General features: G+C 39.9%; 2 protein-coding genes across 3 annotated transcripts in view; both read left to right on the top strand.

The window, feature by feature from the left end:
• prmt3 (protein arginine methyltransferase 3) overlaps positions 1-1,024 on the top strand; it is a 104,575-nt gene extending 103,551 nt beyond the window's left edge. The window contains exon 16 of the mRNA XM_080427727.1: positions 543-1,024. Within this exon, the coding sequence (XP_080283853.1) occupies positions 543-652 (110 nt within the window). The 3' untranslated portion in view covers positions 653-1,024. The remainder of the gene's footprint in view (positions 1-542) is intronic.
• A 5,323-nt stretch (positions 1,025-6,347) lies between these two features.
• slc6a5 (solute carrier family 6 member 5) overlaps positions 6,348-17,966 on the top strand; it is a gene marked incomplete at both ends in the record, with an annotated part of 20,039 nt that continues 8,420 nt past the window's right edge. The window contains 9 exons of one of the 2 annotated variants that reach the window (XM_080427178.1): positions 6,348-6,848; positions 8,072-8,222; positions 8,970-9,101; positions 9,747-9,920; positions 13,140-13,290; positions 14,186-14,318; positions 15,967-16,101; positions 16,794-16,897; positions 17,800-17,924. In XM_080427178.1, the coding sequence (XP_080283304.1) occupies positions 6,348-6,848; positions 8,072-8,222; positions 8,970-9,101; positions 9,747-9,920; positions 13,140-13,290; positions 14,186-14,318; positions 15,967-16,101; positions 16,794-16,897; positions 17,800-17,924 (1,606 nt within the window). Of the gene's footprint in view, positions 6,855-8,071; positions 8,223-8,969; positions 9,102-9,746; positions 9,921-13,139; positions 13,291-14,185; positions 14,319-15,966; positions 16,102-16,793; positions 16,898-17,799; positions 17,925-17,966 lie in introns of both variants that reach the window. The other variant, XM_080427177.1, reaches the window with a different exon arrangement.

The following is a 17,966-nucleotide window of genomic DNA, read 5'->3' as shown; positions in this document are numbered from 1 at the left end:
GAAGCAGTTTTTGGTATTATTCAGACACACATCACATACATGTTGTGATTGTATTTCATTGGATTAAAGTAGCAACCTTGAGGAAGTTGCTGGACATTTTCAATCTTTTCTTTTTTTTAACTCAGACCAAGCTTGATCCATTTTGTTCGAAAAGCTCCCAGTGGCCCATTTATGTGTCAGTTGGTGAGGGCTGCAATCTACGGTAATGCATTCCTAAAACTTTTTCCAAAAAGAAAGTTTAAAAATGTATTTTGGTTCCTTAACACCATGTGACGTTTCGAGCCTACGTCGAAACCCCCCACGTCCAATGGTGTAAAAGGAACCAAAATAAAAGTGTAAACTTTGGAGCATGACCCAGTGTGCTGACTTTATTCTTTTTGGATTCTGACCTCAGTCCAGCACCTGGTTTTTAGTGAGTGGATGTGCGTGCTTTATTGCTTCTAAAACCTTTCCACCCATGACACACGGTATATTGTATAACTGTTTTAAATGTCTCATAATTTTAAACCCAGCATAATTTGCCTTTCTCCTTTCCTCTGTAGGTGAAGAGCTTCGGGGGAAAATCTCAGTGCGTAAGAACAAGAGAGATCCTCGCTCCCTACTGGTGACCTTTGACCTGAAGGACAGAAAGCAGACTTATAGCCTGCAGTGATATTGCCTGTCACATGGCTGCTGATGACCAATCACCTTTTTTTTATGAACTGGATGAAGCATGATCGGTAGTGTGGTTCTTCCCATTGGGGAAAAATAATCCAGCATTAAATCAGTAATTACGTCTGAAAATCAGCGACGGTTGTACATCCAAGTACGAATTGGGCAGAAACCAGAGGATGTTCGAAACACACTACATTTAGTGCGACGTGTTTTCATCCTGACCATGCATTTCATGTACATCCAGAATGTGTGACACTGATAAAAGGTGTCGCTAATCACTCTTGACAACATCTAATGATTTGCAAGAGATAGGATTCCAACACAGGATCTCTCATTTTGTAGGTTAGTGTCTGGTAATAAAAAAAATCTGTTATGCCAAATGATTTTGTTTGTGTGATTTTTTTTTTGCCCCTTTTTCTGTGTACCAAAATAAATGAGATCTACAAATTGAGTGATAATAAGTAGATAATAATGATAAGCTGTCGATCATTTTCCTCCAATGCTCAATGTTGATTTAACAATTTAATTAGAATTTGTCACTCAGAGTGTACCAATGTTCTTACATTTGTACACTCTGAGTTAAATGAACACTGGGGATTTCACTGTGTAGGGGTGGTGGCGGGCCCATGTTCCCCTCTGTCCTATTTTTGGCTTTGTGACATCTCTGAGTTTGCACCATCCATCTTCTGTGAGTTTACTTCAGCTAAATTAATTTGAGCTTTTCAAAGGCCTGACTAAAGCCTCTTTGCACACTCCATTGTGCAACCCTGCTTACAGTGAAAGGGCTTTTTTCTATTTCCCCACAGAAGATGAATCCTAAACTTGGAGAGAAGGAAATCATTGTCTTGTCTTGTTTTGGATTGAATGTCTGCATTGTTGGTCATTTGTCAATGATCTCTCATGAGATCATTGTTCTACTTTGTCGTCTTTGTCATTGTATAGCCTAATAATGGTATGCCTTAATAGACATTTCATGCAATAGATCAAATGTTCTATTTCATTGCCTATTCATTGGAAACCTATTTTCTTAAAAGCAATTGTTCAATTTCTGCACGTTTCTTTCTGCACAGAGATGTGAAATGTTGTCGCAATTACTATTTGCTAGCAGTATAATGTCTTACGGCATAAGTATTGCAGTCCAAAATTATCATTTCCAGCGCCAGGTCAGCTACTGGTTTGTGGCAGATGAGCAAATTGAACCTGCATATTTACTGTATAGGTTCTAGACAGGTTTTCTCTCATTGTGATGCTATTGGTTATATAGTTTAGCCAATGGTGTTAACGATAATTCAGTCTAGCCTACCTTTGACTGTCAGATAGGCTACAGGATAGCCATAATGCCCTATAGCTTTGAAAAAATACGAAGGTCGTCTTAAATCATAGTTTCTAATCTTGACAAGCGAACATAGTGTAATTGCCTAAAATCCAACTGATAAAGTAGGCCTATTCACCCTCTGATCCATAAGGCATTATAAAAGAAGTCAGATAGCCTATAGGCCATGCTAAATGAAAACGTGTAAACCTGCAATGACTGGCTGGTGTAGCCTATATTCTGTAGGCTATTTAATCGTTTATTTTAAACAAACCGTTTTAAAATTGATTCATTTTTTTTTGTCGTTTAGATTTTCTATTCTTTTTGTCACTATTTTTCGTTACACTGTACATGCTCAAAAAGTCTGAAAATCCAAGTGTGCACAGCCTACACTAAATAAGTTTTTTTGCAACCCACATCTTATTGATGATTGTAACAATAATAATAATGTGCTAAAGATAATATGATAAGGACAGTTTTATTTATCCAAGCCACAGCAGCCTCTATCTAATCTTGTAGCCTACAGAACGCGGTCCAAGGCCTGTCAGTGGAACGCAACAGCATGGGCCCCTGGTTGACCCTCAGCTGAATCACTGCTTTCCCAGCATCTCAGCTGCTCTGGAGCAGGATCTTATCACAGCCCGAGCAGGAGAGGTCAATTAATTATATGGGCTCGTCATTAACGAGCATGCGTGATCACATGGCTGCCTTATTAACTCGGGTCAAGGAGGTTCGCCATGCAGACAGAACTGAGTGGGCTTCACGACGCTGTCAAATAGAATATCCTATAGTGAATTAGACCTAGTCAAATTCAATTTAAAGAATTTGACATTCTGTAGTGATAAACTGAACTGAGACGCCAAACGGACAGCGGGATTGAGATATTGAGTGCGCCAAGATGTGTGAATAAAATCAGTTATTTTTTAGCAATCGAAGACCAAGACTATTCTCCCAAAGACATGTTGGCCAACATTCCTCCTCTCTGCTGGAGGAGGAATGTGTTCCTTCGGACAAGGGAAGAGGAGCAGAAATCAATTACAATTATTCTCTGTTGACAATGTAATTAAACCCAAACGCGGCCAAGAAGCTAATACACCCGCATCATGAGGTCCGTTATCTGGAACGGGCGGAGATTTACAAGCTGCGGGTGCGCGCCGTGCATACGAAGTGATATGGCCCCCACTCAGCCCGTGTGTGTGTGTGTGTGTGTGTGTGTGTGTGTGTGTGTGTGTGTGTGTGTGTGTGTGTGTGTGTGTGTGTGTGTGTGTGTGTGTGTGTGTGTGTGTGTGTGTGTGTTTTATATATACATTTAAAAATATATATATATATACATACACACATATATACACACACACACACACACACACACACACACACACACACACACACACACACACACACACACACACACACACACACACACATACATATGCATATATACACACGCACACACACACACACACACACACACGCACAGAGAGGAATTACAGAAATGGCTATAACATATAAAGTTAAGATAAAAGCGCCGTTCAGTGCTGTAGGCCTACAGTATTTTAAAACGGTCCACTATGGTAGCCTACATAATATTAATATCTATTATGTCCCAAAGCCTTTTCCTATAGGCTGAGACGTCAGCCCAATGCCTCACCGCCCATGTGTTTAAAAAAAGAAAGAAAGAAAGAAAAAAGCTCCTCCACCAAGACTTTGAACAAATGAGTTCCTCACCAAGACCTCGCTCACTTTCCTTTTTTTTTTTTTACCTTGATCAATGCGTCTATGGGTGACGCACGAGGGCACGCACTGTATAGACTATATAGAGCCTTGGGCATGTGTGCGTACATTCCACTACAAGCTATATATAGCGCATAGGCCATTTTTAGCAAGTTTTCAACAGTTCAACTTTCTGCAGACTTGGCAAAGGCAAGCAGTTGTGAATAAAGGCGTTCGTTTTAATGTCAAAGGCAAGGGCTATTAAAAACAAAAACCGATTTTAGAATGAACACACCGGGTTTTGTATTGAACCAAGAAATAATAATGTAGTAAATAAAAGTATTTCATATTAAGAGAATTTACTTCATTTCTTGTCAATCGAGTATAGACTCCCTTTGCTGTCTCCTGTCCCAAACTGGATGCTGTCCTGAACCGAATAAAACATTGTCACAATAGTATGGGGAAAGTGCAGTTGTCTTATCAGGACAAAAAGGAGATTCAGCAAATAATAATATTGTAATGTAATTGTATGGCTTCATGTGCACCACTGAACTCAACAACACAATATTACACTGACTATAGTTAGCAACCACATTCCACTCTCAAATTCAAACTTTATATCCAGACACACACAGGGGGTCCATAGAGTAGCCTACATACAAATCATTGACATCACACATAACACATTCAACTTTTTTTTTTTTTTTAAGGGCCAAGTATAGCCAATTTCTGTGAACTGGGGTGCTGCATAACAGCCCCCCAGCCCCCCCCCCCCTTAAAAATATACCTGGAAATCCTTGCCAAACACGCTGCTTGCTTGCATGTGTATCCCTACAACACACCCCTGGAGATGGTTGTAGTAATCAGGCGTGAAAGAATCAGTCCATGTACGCACGCACAAAGTGGCTTGTGTGCGTGGCAATAACGCACACGCCCTCGTCGTCTTCAGCCCGGCAGTGTCCCTTTAAAAATCAGAATCCCACAAGAAGACCAATGATTTATCAAACTCCTATTATCAAGAAAATGTCAAGCGAAGGGCACCTTGCACCGCACTGACGCAAAGCCCGGTCTTTCTCACGGAGGTATAGAAAGCTTTGCGCCTGGCGGGAGTAAAGTCCAGTCAGTCTACTTCCATCCTCCTCTTCTTTACAGCTGTTTCCACTCGTCCGCACAAAATGGTAAGTTGCCGACACACTTTCTTTTTCTAGGAATGGTGACAGAGTCTAAATAATAGCCATCGCATGTGTAATTCAATAGCCGACGATTTAAAACATTTTCGATTAATTGAATACCCAGGAACCCAATGGAAACAATAGTGTTTTCTTGGGTTTAATACCTTTTTAGCACCCATTAGTATAGAACTGTACTTTCTGTACTTTTTCTAAATAAAGTATTCAATCAATCAATCAATGCAATGCAATGTATTTTTCAAGCTTTTTGACACCTGAGAGGGATCTACTGTAACTGTCCATGGTCCTGAAATCCGAGGTGCTGAATTGCAGGTTGTGTGCAACCCGACTTGAAAACTTTCATCTATACTATAGAGTCTATAGCAATGGTTCTCTAACTTTTACATATTTTTTAGGTCTCCCCTTAACTCTGACAGTGTAGGGTCCATTTGGTTCCATTTGTACACTGTCGGAGTTACATACTTGCAAGGGTCAATTTAGAACCCTCTAAAGGAACCTAGAGAGTCCCTGAAATACACTTTGAGAACCACTGCATAGGCTACTTGTTCCACTGATATGTGCTCTATATCTTTGGGGTGGTTGTTTACTATCTTTGTCCAGACAGGCGTTTCTTTTGATTCGCCTTATTTTAAATTCACGTTCTATCTCATTTTATTTAATGAATTTGGCTGAAACCAGATTGTGATTGCCTGTAAATAAACGCGGAAACAATTCATTGGATGAATTTCCCCCCCGCTCCATCTAATCATTAACATTTTTCTCTTTTTTCTCTCTCTCTCTCTTTAAAAAAATAAAACGATAATGTTATGCTCTTTGGGTGTTATTTCCCTCTAAGCCAAAATTCAAGGTGTAATTTGTAATCCCGCCCGGGTCTGTTCAGTGCCTGTAATGCCGGTGATCAAGCATGCCTGCCGGGGAGTGGGAAGCTGCCGAGAGACCGGCAGCTTGTCTATTGCCCATAAAATCAGTGGATGTGTAGGGCTGAATGACATGGGGGAAATGGGGCGTAAAATTAAAGAATCTCGCAGTAACGGCACACGGGAGAGAAAAGAACCCCCAGCAAACTGTAAGCCTGAGACCCAGAGAGCAGTGGAGCCAAAAACATGCGGCAAAGGGAGGTTTTCTTTTAACCACTTAAACCCCAGCATCGGTATTGTGGGGGAAAGCTTTGCATGGCTGCTGTGAGCTTGTCGATCTGATTTTCAGTGAAAGCTTTCCCCACAATTACAGAAAACTGGAAATACACCAGTACAGAGCCTTGAGGGACTCCGGTCACCCATATGGGGTTTAAGTGGTTAAATTATCGTAACAAATGCAGTGTAATGTTGGAAACCATAACTATAGTAAAAAAAAAAAATAGAAAAATATCCTGTTCACAGATTTTTACCAGGTGCTGAAAGATAGCAGATAGTATGGTGTTCCTCCTCTGATGGGGTTTGTCTTTGTGCTGAATTTGTTTCATTCATTAATATTTCAATCCAATGTTCCAGGATTTCTCGGACCAGAGGGAACAGCCCATGGCAAACGCACCTACCGGCTACAACCCGTCATCACAGCAGCCCGACGGAGCAGTGGGACTTACAGCAAACAAAGCGGAGAACGCGCCGTTATGTGCGCCGGGCGCTCCTCATGCTCACCCGCCACCCCAGCCGCCTCCGGGCGACGAGAGCAAAACTTTTTGTCCCGCGGAAAATAAACCGGGGGAACTGGAGACCAGTAAAGTCTATGGGACGTTTAAAAACGCCGCGCCTGCCGTTCCCGGATCCGTGTCGGCCTTCAGAACGGATTCCAGCGGTGCTTCTTCTGCTGCTGCTGCCCCTCAGGGCCGGGGGATGTCTGTCCAGTACGGGGACCCCCTCAGGGCCGGCAGCGCGGAGCAGCAACACAACGCCTCGGGAAATTGGGTGGCCATGAGCCAGACCACCATCATATTGGGAACAGATGGCAACACTTCTGTTCAGCCCTGCTGCGACGCGCCGGGGGTAAGTGTGCTCAAATTAAGAGTTTCAATGAGAGGTGGCCTATCAAACGACCTGGGTCAGGGGAGATGGAATACATGAGATTTATACGGGATTAGGACGATCCAATTAGGACGATGTGCCATTGATAAGGGGTGCTTAATAACCATGGGCCGCTTGAAATCGTATATTGATTGATTGATTGTGATTGATTAAATACTTTATTTAGCAGTTTGCTAAAAAAAAGCACAGTTCTATACAAAGGGATGCTAAAAAGGAAAGCACTATCACTATGGCTTGTTTCCATTGGGGTCCTGTGTATTCAATTCATCGAAAATACAGGCTGGGAGATCCATTCTGATTGGTTTGAGATGGAATTACTAAATGCTTGGAGTATAGCCTATATCGTGTCTTCGTAAGCCTAGTATGTGTTATTAGTCTATTTTAATATCACACCTCAGCGAAATGACAATGGTTCCAAGCACCTATGTATGTGCTCATGTAAAGGAAACTGTTACACAGACAGACGGGTATAGTCTGAATAGTCAAATTAAAAACAACAATCGTGCACCTAAATGATTTGGCGTCTGGTTGTGACGTACACAAAGAGCTTAAATGACAATTAATAAACTATCAGTCAACTGATTATAATAGCCTGTAAATCGTCTGCGTGGTGCAGTCTATTTGCCATGCCCTGCAGCAGCCCCATGCATGCTGTGTTTAGGTATATCCCTGTCTGTCCCTCTCATCATGCTCTCTCTCTGGGGACATGCTGGGTGACAGCAGTGCTTGTAATGTGTTACATAAGGTTGCGGATTCTACCCATTGTTCCGAATCCCCAGGAGGGCTTTCCTCTCCTCAGTGTGTTTCCATTGATAAGCCCTCTCCTCACACACAGCCCACCTCCCATGCATGCTTTCCTCCCTCCGCCATTCCCCATGGCTGGGCCTGGCACACAACCAGCCAAATATGCTTTATGAATATGAATTCACACGTGTCACTGTAATTGAATTAGCTTGATTGGCGGGCTGAAATGTGTTGGCTGTCGGTAATTGTAACCCTGAATGATTGAAGTATTGCCTGTTTGATTGTGGTATAAGCATTTGCCCCCAACGGTCTTAATTAATGGATTTTGGTCAAGTGTAATCGAATAGAGGTTTAATGTTGATGAAGGAAATAGAGTGAGCAAAATAAATAAAAATAAATAGCCTTTTCAGAATGACCACCACAATCCCCCTTTTTCCCAGGCTGACGAGGATGACGATGAAGAGGGAGATGAGAATAAGGCCAGAGGAAACTGGACCAATAAAATGGATTTTATCCTGTCCATGGTGGGCTATGCCGTGGGGCTGGGCAACGTGTGGCGGTTCCCTTACCTTGCCTTCCGAAATGGTGGAGGTAATAATCAATCAATCTGGACCAACAGAACTTGTCCAACGAGTGCAACGAACCGTCAAAAAATAAGATTTTTTTTTATTAAGAAAGTCTGACGTTTCTTGAGAGAAGAAAAACATGAAAACAAGTCTCTTTTTTTTGGCACTGCCTGAACTCATGAACCCATTCCATCATTTAATCTGCATGCCTCTCGTTTAGTTCCATTTGATTTAATTATCACAGTGATAGTTTTGTACAGTAGACGAGTCTATGTGGTCATTGAAAGTGTCGAAATAGATTATTTCGTTCTTTCAAAGAAATCCACTGTCATTATATTATTCACATTCACAACATTTGTCAAAATTTTCTTCTAATTATTATTATTATCATTATTGTTGTTATTATTATCATTATTATTTGACTATAAAATATGGTATTTGTATACATTTTACCTATAGTGTGGGAGAGAAATAACGAAATAGAGGCTAAATGAAATTCCATTCGTTTCTAATTTCAATACAATAGGCCCACATGAATGTTCGAGCTTCTTTTTTGTTTGGTTTTAACTGTGGTTATACACAGTCTATCCTCAGTGTTAACTTGTAATGAGTGACACATTTGAAGGCTACATTCTGAGTAAAATGTACATTGGGCTTTTCAGTGCACAGGGCTTTGGAGTTGATAAACTGCAGCCTGGTTGTACTTTGTGATTGTACATTGTGATTGTACATTGTGATTGTACATTGTGATTGTACATTGCCCCATACATAGGTGCCTTCCTGATCCCCTACTTGTTGATGTTGGGTATTGCCGGGATCCCCATCTTTCTGTTGGAGGTGTCCCTGGGCCAGTTCGCCAGCCAGGGGCCCGTGTCAGTATGGAAATGCATACCGGCTCTGCAAGGTAAACTGCGCTAACTATACCCAGTGGTTCTCAACCTTTTCAGGCCGTGACCCCCCCCCCAAATAATCATATTTGAACTGGGGACCCCCCCAAAATAATCATATTTGAACTGGGGACCCCCCAAAATAATCATATTTGACTCCCCCACCCTGACAACAAGCACTTGGAATTGTAGGAGTTGGGGCATTCCATTGTGTGTGACTCCGTTCCACAGATAATTATTGTGAAAATAGCTGATCTACAAGCTCACAATGCCTGCCTTGTGAGGCGTTGTAGATTGGCAATTTTCAAATTTCTTATGTTTTATGACGATTTGGCCAATGTCTGACCAGTTTTTATAGTATAGATTGTTGATTATACTTTTGATGCAGTAATTGTCTTTTTCTTTTCTTTTTTTAAGACTTAAAAGTCATTAAATTGTCACTTCACTGTCATCTGGGGACCCCCCCCACCAAAATCATGTGGGGGTCCCGACCCACAGGTTGAGAACCATTGACTTAGACTGCGCTTTTTCACGCATGGAAGAATAAAGTTAAAACAATAATATATATATATCCATCATTGTCTTCTGATCTGAACAAAGCTCCTCAACTTTGCTTTTTAAGAGTAATTTATATTATTTCGTCTCATTTTATTTATTTTTAGGTTGCGGGATTGCCATGTTGATAATATCTGTCTTGATAGCCATATACTATAATATTATTATGTGCTGGACACTGTACTACCTGTTCGCTTCGTTGAAGGGCTCACTGCCATGGGCCAACTGTAGGAATGAGTGGAACACGGTGGACTGTAAGGACAAAGACATGCTCCTCCTAGGTAAGACTGCACAGCAACACACACACGCACGCACGCACGCACGCACGCACGCGCACACACACACACACACACACACACACACACACACACACACACACACACACACACACACACACACACACACACACACACACACACACACTCCAAATGCAGCGGTGTAAAGTAACTAAGTACATTTACTCAAGTACTAAGTACAATTTTTAGGTATTTTTTACTTTAATGGAGTATTTAAACATTTCAGGCTACTTTTACTTCTACTCTCCACATTCATCTCAGAGGCAAATGTCGTACTTTTACTCTAAGATTATTTGAAAACTTTAGTTACTAGTTACTTTGTAGATTTTGATTATTATTACAAAACATACGTAACATTACCCATGCACTTCAGCCCTATTTCGACCATTTGAAAATTGCTGATCTACAAGATCAGCTATTTTCAAAGGATTCTTTATACATTTTACACATTTGAAAATGAGTAGCCTACTTTCTATACTGTTGTACTTTTACTCAAGTACATTTTTAATACCAAACGTAGTACTTGTAACAGACTATTTCTACAATAGGGTATTGATACTTTTTTAAGTAAAACATGTGAGTACATTGTCCACCACTGCGCCTCTCTCTACTATGCGCAGTGCGTCATGCGCTCTTTCCGCTGAGATGTCTTTGTAGACCTGTCCTAGGCTGCAGCATAATGAATTATGGCCATAATTGCCACCCATGCAGTTATGTTCTTGCTCAACTTGTTCCTTTTATTATGAGCTATCGAAATAATGAATTTCGTCTCTGTCACTGCCACATGGCATTTTATTTTACAATACTGTACAAGTATAGCCTATTGTACAGTATATCTTCTATGTTCTATTGTTTCTTTGACGCATGGAAATAAGCTGTGTATAATAAGGAAAAAAGTAACGGAAAATATTTACTCAACAATATTTAGTTAATATCCTTTTTATGTTGGACTTGTAATGTGTAATGTGCGACCGAATTACCGAAATTATGTTTATTGGAGCTGTTTATACATGAAAGTGCATGGGGGCATTAACAAAAAACATCTGGAAATTAGAACGAAGATATTCAACGTGCCACGGCACCGAAAAAACGCTGAAATTCCATTCAAATCATGTAATATTACTGTTATGCACTGTTTGTCAATTCAGCACAAAAACTGCTTGCTTGACAAATTTACTGTATGGTGGTGCTGCAGTGCCGCAGTGTGCCCGAGACTGACCTCTCCCGGTTGGACTAGGTATTACCTCGGCTACTGTACACGGAGCAAAGAACCGTGTGCGCTCTCTCTCTCTCTCTCTCTCTCTCTCTCTCTCTCTCTCTCTCTCTCTCTCTCTACAATTCGATCCAAAGGCATTAATGGGAAACATACCATTACATTGCCATTGCCAAAGCAAGTGCGAATTTTTAACTACTTAAAACATTCAAAACGATAAGAAATGTAGTACAATTAAAATAGAATAAAAACATGTGTAAGCAAAGCTGTGCCACAATGTATATTATGTCAAGAAACTTACAATTTAAAATGTAGGCCTACTGTATCTTAAATCTCTCTCTCTCTCTCTCTCTCTCTCTCTCTCTCTCTCTCTCTCTCTCTCTCTCTCTCTCTCTCTCTCTCTCTCTCTCTCTCTCTCTCTCTCTCTCTCAACATCATATGATGATATGGTTACTGTAATATGATATGCATTCAATAAATGAACAGTATATTGAAATGGTATCAAATGCTAGAATAATTTAATTACAGATAAAAAATAAATAAATTATATAGGCTAATCGAGCAAAAAGACAAGAGGTTACAAGAGCATTGTGTGAACAAAATCAAAACAAAAGAACATAAAATGTTATGCATATTAATCAGCATATTACAGTTAAATTTGAGTACTGAGTGCAAGTAGGCCTATACAAATATGAATGTTTTGGCTCAGTTGCAGCATATATCCTAGACTCCCATCTTTCCCATAAGTGATTGATAGTTATATGTTAGTTTTCTTACACTGTGTTGATCCCCAAAGGGGAAATTCTCTTTTTGCTATAACCAACATCCATATATCGTATTTGTAACGCACTTTTGCAAATCACAGAGTGCTATCTATGGTGGTTTGCTGCTGCCAAAAGGGTCACTTGACAAAAATAGCTGATCTGCCACCTTACCTATGTTGTTAGCCTTTAGTTAGTCAGTGGCTCTCAACCTGTGGGTTGGGCTCCCCAGGGGGGGATAATACCTAAAAAAAACTGGTCAAGTAAATAATAGTAAGCTTGTAGATTCTACTATGTGGAACCGTGTCAAACAGAATGTAATGCCTACATTCCAAGTGCTTGTCAGGGTGGGGGGTCCCCAGTTCAAATATGATTATTTTGGGGGGTCACGGCCTGAAAAGGTTGAAAACCACTGAGTTTATTTTATTTATTTATTTTGGCACGAATTAAGGACACTTCACGGCAGCACCACTGTATTGCTGCCTCTTTTTCCTCACAGGGAACTGATGTGCCTTTAGCTATTAGTAACACAGTGACACAGTGGCACAAATGACACATTTTCCTACTTTTTACAAGCCATTGAGAATGAAGAAGCCTGCAAGTCAACCTGAGTTATCTCTATTTCTGATTCCATAATGATACTGGAACTTCCATGTCATTATTTTCAGTACTTTTACTTCTTCTCCACTACATCTCAAAGGCAAATATTGTACTTTTACTCCACTACAATTATTTGAAAACTTTAGTTACTAGTTACTGTGTAGATTTAGATTATTATTACAAAACATACAGTAGCCACTTCAACCCTATATACATTTCGGCCATTTGAAAATAGCCTATCTACAAGCTCACAATGCCATGCATCGCAAGCTTGTAGATCTGCTATTTTCCAAAGATCTTTATACGTTTATTACATTTGAAAACTTGTGAAATGGGACATTCGGTATAACGAGTACTTGACTACATTTGATGATACCAATACTTTTGTACTTTTACTCAAGTAAAAAAATTGAATTCCAGACTTTTACTTGTAACAGAGTATTTCTACATTGCAGTATTGATACTTTTACTTGAGTAAAACATTTTGTACTTTTTTTCCCACCACTGATCAACTTCACCTTTCATCTGTTTGACTCTGGTTATGCAATTAATAGCTGTCCCACACAATGCACCATAACCCTGTGTTCCCATATCTATTTGTTGATGTGTGTTGCTCTGTGATTGGAACAGACACGTGTATTCTCCGGGACAGAAACTTCACCTCCGTGAAGAACTCGACGTTTTGTATGTCCGCCAACACTGTGGGAAACCTGTCCAAGCTGCTGAACATGACCGTAGACACTAACAAGACATATGTCAGCCCCAGCGAGGAATACTTCAAGTAAGTGCTTTGTATACTTACTTACACTTTATATTTATACTACACAAATAGCAGATCTACAAGCTCACAACTCCCGGGCTTGTCGTGCTACTTCTACGCTTTGTGAGTGTAGGCTATATTTTTGGCACACGACACAGCCTACTTTAACTCTCTCACTGACAGACTTATATCTGGCTGCGTTTGACTGCCAGCGATTTTTCAGATTTTCTTACATTTTCAAGTAGTCACAGAATACACGGAGAGTATCACTGTGCTTCCGCAAAAAAAATATAATGTCATTGCGACCTTCGTTCGTATATATATACGCCGTTAAAAATAACATATTTCGGCAAAAATACATAGTAAAACACAGGAGCCGAGATACCGACTTTTTAAGTAATAAGTTAACCAGGAAGTGGATAGGAGTTTAAATCTTCAAAAAATGATATCTCCCGGTTCTGTGGGCCAAAAACCCCCCCCCCAAAAAACCTCCAAAAAGTTGTTTTAGTCGTTCTTGGCAGTCTGGGCCTAGGGGAAAAAAGTAGTTTAAGTAGTTTTTGGCAGTGAATGACTCAACCCACATTTGATGTGCAATTTGACATGTTCAGAGTTAAATGAAATCCGGACTTTATTATGTAGCCTACTACGTGTTAATATTCTTAGTGTCACATAGGCTGATAGGCTGAAGTAATATTTTAACACTTTCAAATAAAAAATAAGCATCAGTGACGAATCAACACTTGATCACAAATGTATAAGCTATACTTCCTCGATTACTCTTTTATCTAATGCAGCCGAGAGATAATTTTAATCTCGTTTCTCATGTTGTAGCTATAATTATACACGCATTTTGTGCGCTTTTAAAAATGTTTTCCCATTCAAGTATTGTCATCTCCCCCCCCCCCCCCACACACAGGTACAATGTGTTACACATTTCTAAAGGCATTGAGTACCCTGGAGACCTCCGCTGGCCATTAGCAGGCTGTCTCTGCCTGGCCTGGCTTATTGTCTATGCCTCCTTGGCCAAAGGAATCAAGTCATCAGGAAAGGTACAGTCAAGTCTCTCCTTGGGTCCTCTCCTTTGCTACCCCGTTGTTCCCTCCTTTGGCCACTAGGAGGTGAACATGAATATAGTTCTAGGTTTTCAAAAGAGAATTATTGTCGAGTGCTGCCCTCTAGAGGATATTTGAACGAGGTGCCGAGTTCTGCACCACTCAGGAGCCTGAGTATGAATAATGTTCATCCACCCAGGGCTGTTTTCACAGTGGATGCTGTGGTAAAGTAGCTTATGATTAAGAAGTCGATCTCTGTTGATAAAATGATTAAAGAATAAACATGTTTTTGTAGTTTAAAATTTGGGGTACATTCCCTAATAATGAATATTCCCATTTGACCTAACTTCCTGACAGGAATCAATCAAATCGATCCCACTTCAAATTCATGAACAGTTAAAAAAATATCTAAAAATGAAATGTTTACTTTCAGTGATAAGCACTGTATAGTAAAATGGCAAGTGTTTTTTCAATGGGCCAGGGGTTGTTTAAACTTTTTTTAAATGTTTAAAATCAGTTAAATAGCGCTATATTAAAGGTATAGGGTAAGTGATATTGCTTTGTTAAAATAAGTTTAAATAGCTCTATATTCTGATAGTTCTCATTTCTATAGAGTGTTTGTTCAGTTACAGGGGTTTCCTTGTCTCTCCAGCTCTTTAGTCAACAGAAAATGCATGTCCAGGGCGGGATAACAATTTTATCCAATCAGGAGAGATAACTCACACAGGATACGGGATAAACAAGTTAAATTGGAATTGATGAAACAAAGTAATTCAAACTGGAGCAATACCAAATTGAAGCTGATAAATGCATACTCTCTCCTGATTGGCTGAAATTGGCAACCCATCTGAAAATGTATTTTCTGTTTTATTAAAGAGCTGGAGAGACAGGGTGACCACTGTTACTGAACAAACACTCTATAGCAACGATTACTATCACAATATGAGCGTTAACCTTTCAACAAAAAAACTTTTGTTTTAACCAAGGTATATATCACTTACCCTACCTTCAACATACATAATCATTGCTAGGCTAGAGCATAGGCAGTGGTGGAAAAAGTACTCAAATTCTTTACTTAAGTAAAAGTACCAATACTGCAATATAAAAATACTCTGTTACAATTATTGGTCCAGAATTCAATATTTACTTGAGTAAAAGTACAAAAGTATTGGCATCAAAATGTACTTAAAGTATGAAAAGTAAAAGTACTAAATATTTGAAAATAGCAGATCTACAAGCTCACAACGCGTCGCGTTGCGACGCGTTATGAGCTTGTAGATCGGCTATTTTCAAATTGCCTCGGTATAAAATAGGGCTGAATTGGTAAATGTATGTTTCATAATGTAATAATTTATATCTGAAAAGTAACTAGTAACTAAAGTTTTCAAATAAATGTAGTGGAGTAAAAGTACAATATTTGCCTCCGAGATATAGTGGAGTAGAAGTAAAAGTATTGGAAATTGGAAATACTCAAGTAAAGTACAAATACCTCAAAATTGTACTTAAGTACAGTACTTAAGTAAATATACTTAGTTACTTTCCACCACTGAGCATAGGTAACCAGATACTGTATAAGATCAACACTCCCCTCTCTCTCTTTCCCCCGTCCTCTTCCTGTCTCCTCGTATCTGTCCTGCATGGTCAGGTGGTGTATTTCACAGCCACATTTCCCTACGTGGTGCTGGTCATCCTCTTGATCAGAGGAGTGACTCTGCCAGGTGCCGGGGACGGCATCCTGTACTTCATTACACCCAAGTGGGATAAACTCGCCGACGCAAAGGTAGGTACTGCTCATCTCTCCTCCCCCAGACCCCGCACATACACTCTACCACACTTGAAGGGACACTCTCATTAATTTCAACATCTGTTGTATAGGGCAAGCATTCAATTAGCAGCCATCAAACTGAGCAGTTTTTTTTGTTTGTCTGAAGCGCCATCGAAGTTGTGCTGAAAAATGTACACCACTGATGTCAATGGTGAATGTACATTACAAATGTACTTGTCCATGCACATGTGTCAACTGCAAAGCCAACAAGGCAACAGCAATACATGAAACAACAGCTAGAACACAAAATAATAGGTAACAGCAAGCATGCGAAAATATCAAATTCAAAGCAGGAACAATGGCCTTGAGGCTTTGACCAGAAGAGAAGTGTAAGGACTGGCTGGGATAATTTGGGTGGGGAGAGTGTATAAGGAACCACTCAACAACCACTATTCAGATGCCCTTGAACCAGGCATTAAAGTTCCAGTTGCTCTTGAAGGTGTAGCAGGACTAGGTTTGCACGCCTGTCCTGTTCGTCCTACCATCCTTCTGAGATCTTGTCAGGACCATATATCCTACATCTAGGACAGTCTGAGTATTGTTATACTCAGACTGAGTATATGCCCTGGATTATACCCTGGATTAAATGCCCTGGATTAAATATTTCTAAAACAAAAGCTGACTTGCTGTTGGTCTTTCTCTGCCAGGTATGGAAGGATGCGGCTACACAGATCTTTTTCTCTCTGTCGGCGGCTTGGGGAGGCCTCATCACTCTCTCTTCATACAATAAATTCCACAATAACTGCTACAGGTAAACATGCAACAGGTAAACCATGCTTCCGGTCAAAAAAACCCCAAAACAAAACAAAAACACTTTGCATTACATAACTTGTACTTGTAATATCTCCGAAATGTATCAATAATAACTGGTATTTTTTTCAGTGAGCGATGTGGTGTGGTATTTCTTGCCTTTTTTCCTGTACCTATCAATACTTTAAAATAGATTCAAGGTAAAATGTAATGTTGTACATGTGAGAGCGCAGTCAGTGCACAGTCAGACAGTTCTGGGGTTAATAGTTGTCTCTTGCTATGGAATATTCTGCATACAATATACAATATAATATTAGCGCAAGATGCAACACAATTGGGATTTGGAGACACATACTGTATATTCACAAGTTGTGTTAGAATACTCTTCTCTTTTATTCAATGGATGTAGTTTATTTATAAACATACTATGGTATGATGACAGTCATGACAGTAAACCAAATACACATTTGTAGACATTTACAAAAATGCATTCTAGCATTGTATAAGATTATTTGAAATCGAAGCCCATGCATTCTTGTTCATTACAAACATAACAAAGTCCTTCAAAGGCCTTCAGAAAGTTCATTTCGGGGAGTTGACAAACCACTTTATGTTATTGATTCTATGGACATAAAGTGATAGCATTTGTGTCACATTTTGTTATACCTAAGTGATTGCTTTAGACCTCGGTTGCAAATTCTGAAATGAATACACTCGGCTAGTTTTGCATCCAACCACTAGATGCCACTGTCTGACATATGTTGCTGCTTGTATACAACAGTATAATCTTGTGTGCACTGTACCTATGTGTTGTGCTTGTGCATTTTGAAAACCACCCGTTGACTTAACATTTAGTAGCATCTCGTTTTCTTTGCATTCATTTTCTTTGTCATTTGTTTCCAGGGACACCATTATAGTGACGTGTACAAACAGTGCCACCAGCATATTTGCAGGGTTTGTCATCTTCTCCGTCATTGGTTTCATGGCACATGAGTTGAAGGTGCCTATAGAAGAGGTGGCGGATGAAGGTATGGTACTAACTTATGCATTCACGCACACACTCACACACG

The sequence above is a fragment of the Gymnoscopelus braueri genome, assembly GCF_963280865.1.
Source record: "Gymnoscopelus braueri genome assembly, chromosome: 1".
Classification (NCBI taxonomy): domain Eukaryota; kingdom Metazoa; phylum Chordata; class Actinopteri; order Myctophiformes; family Myctophidae; genus Gymnoscopelus; species Gymnoscopelus braueri.
Note: the sequence above shows the minus strand (reverse complement) of the source record. Positions and strands in the feature narration are given on the sequence as shown.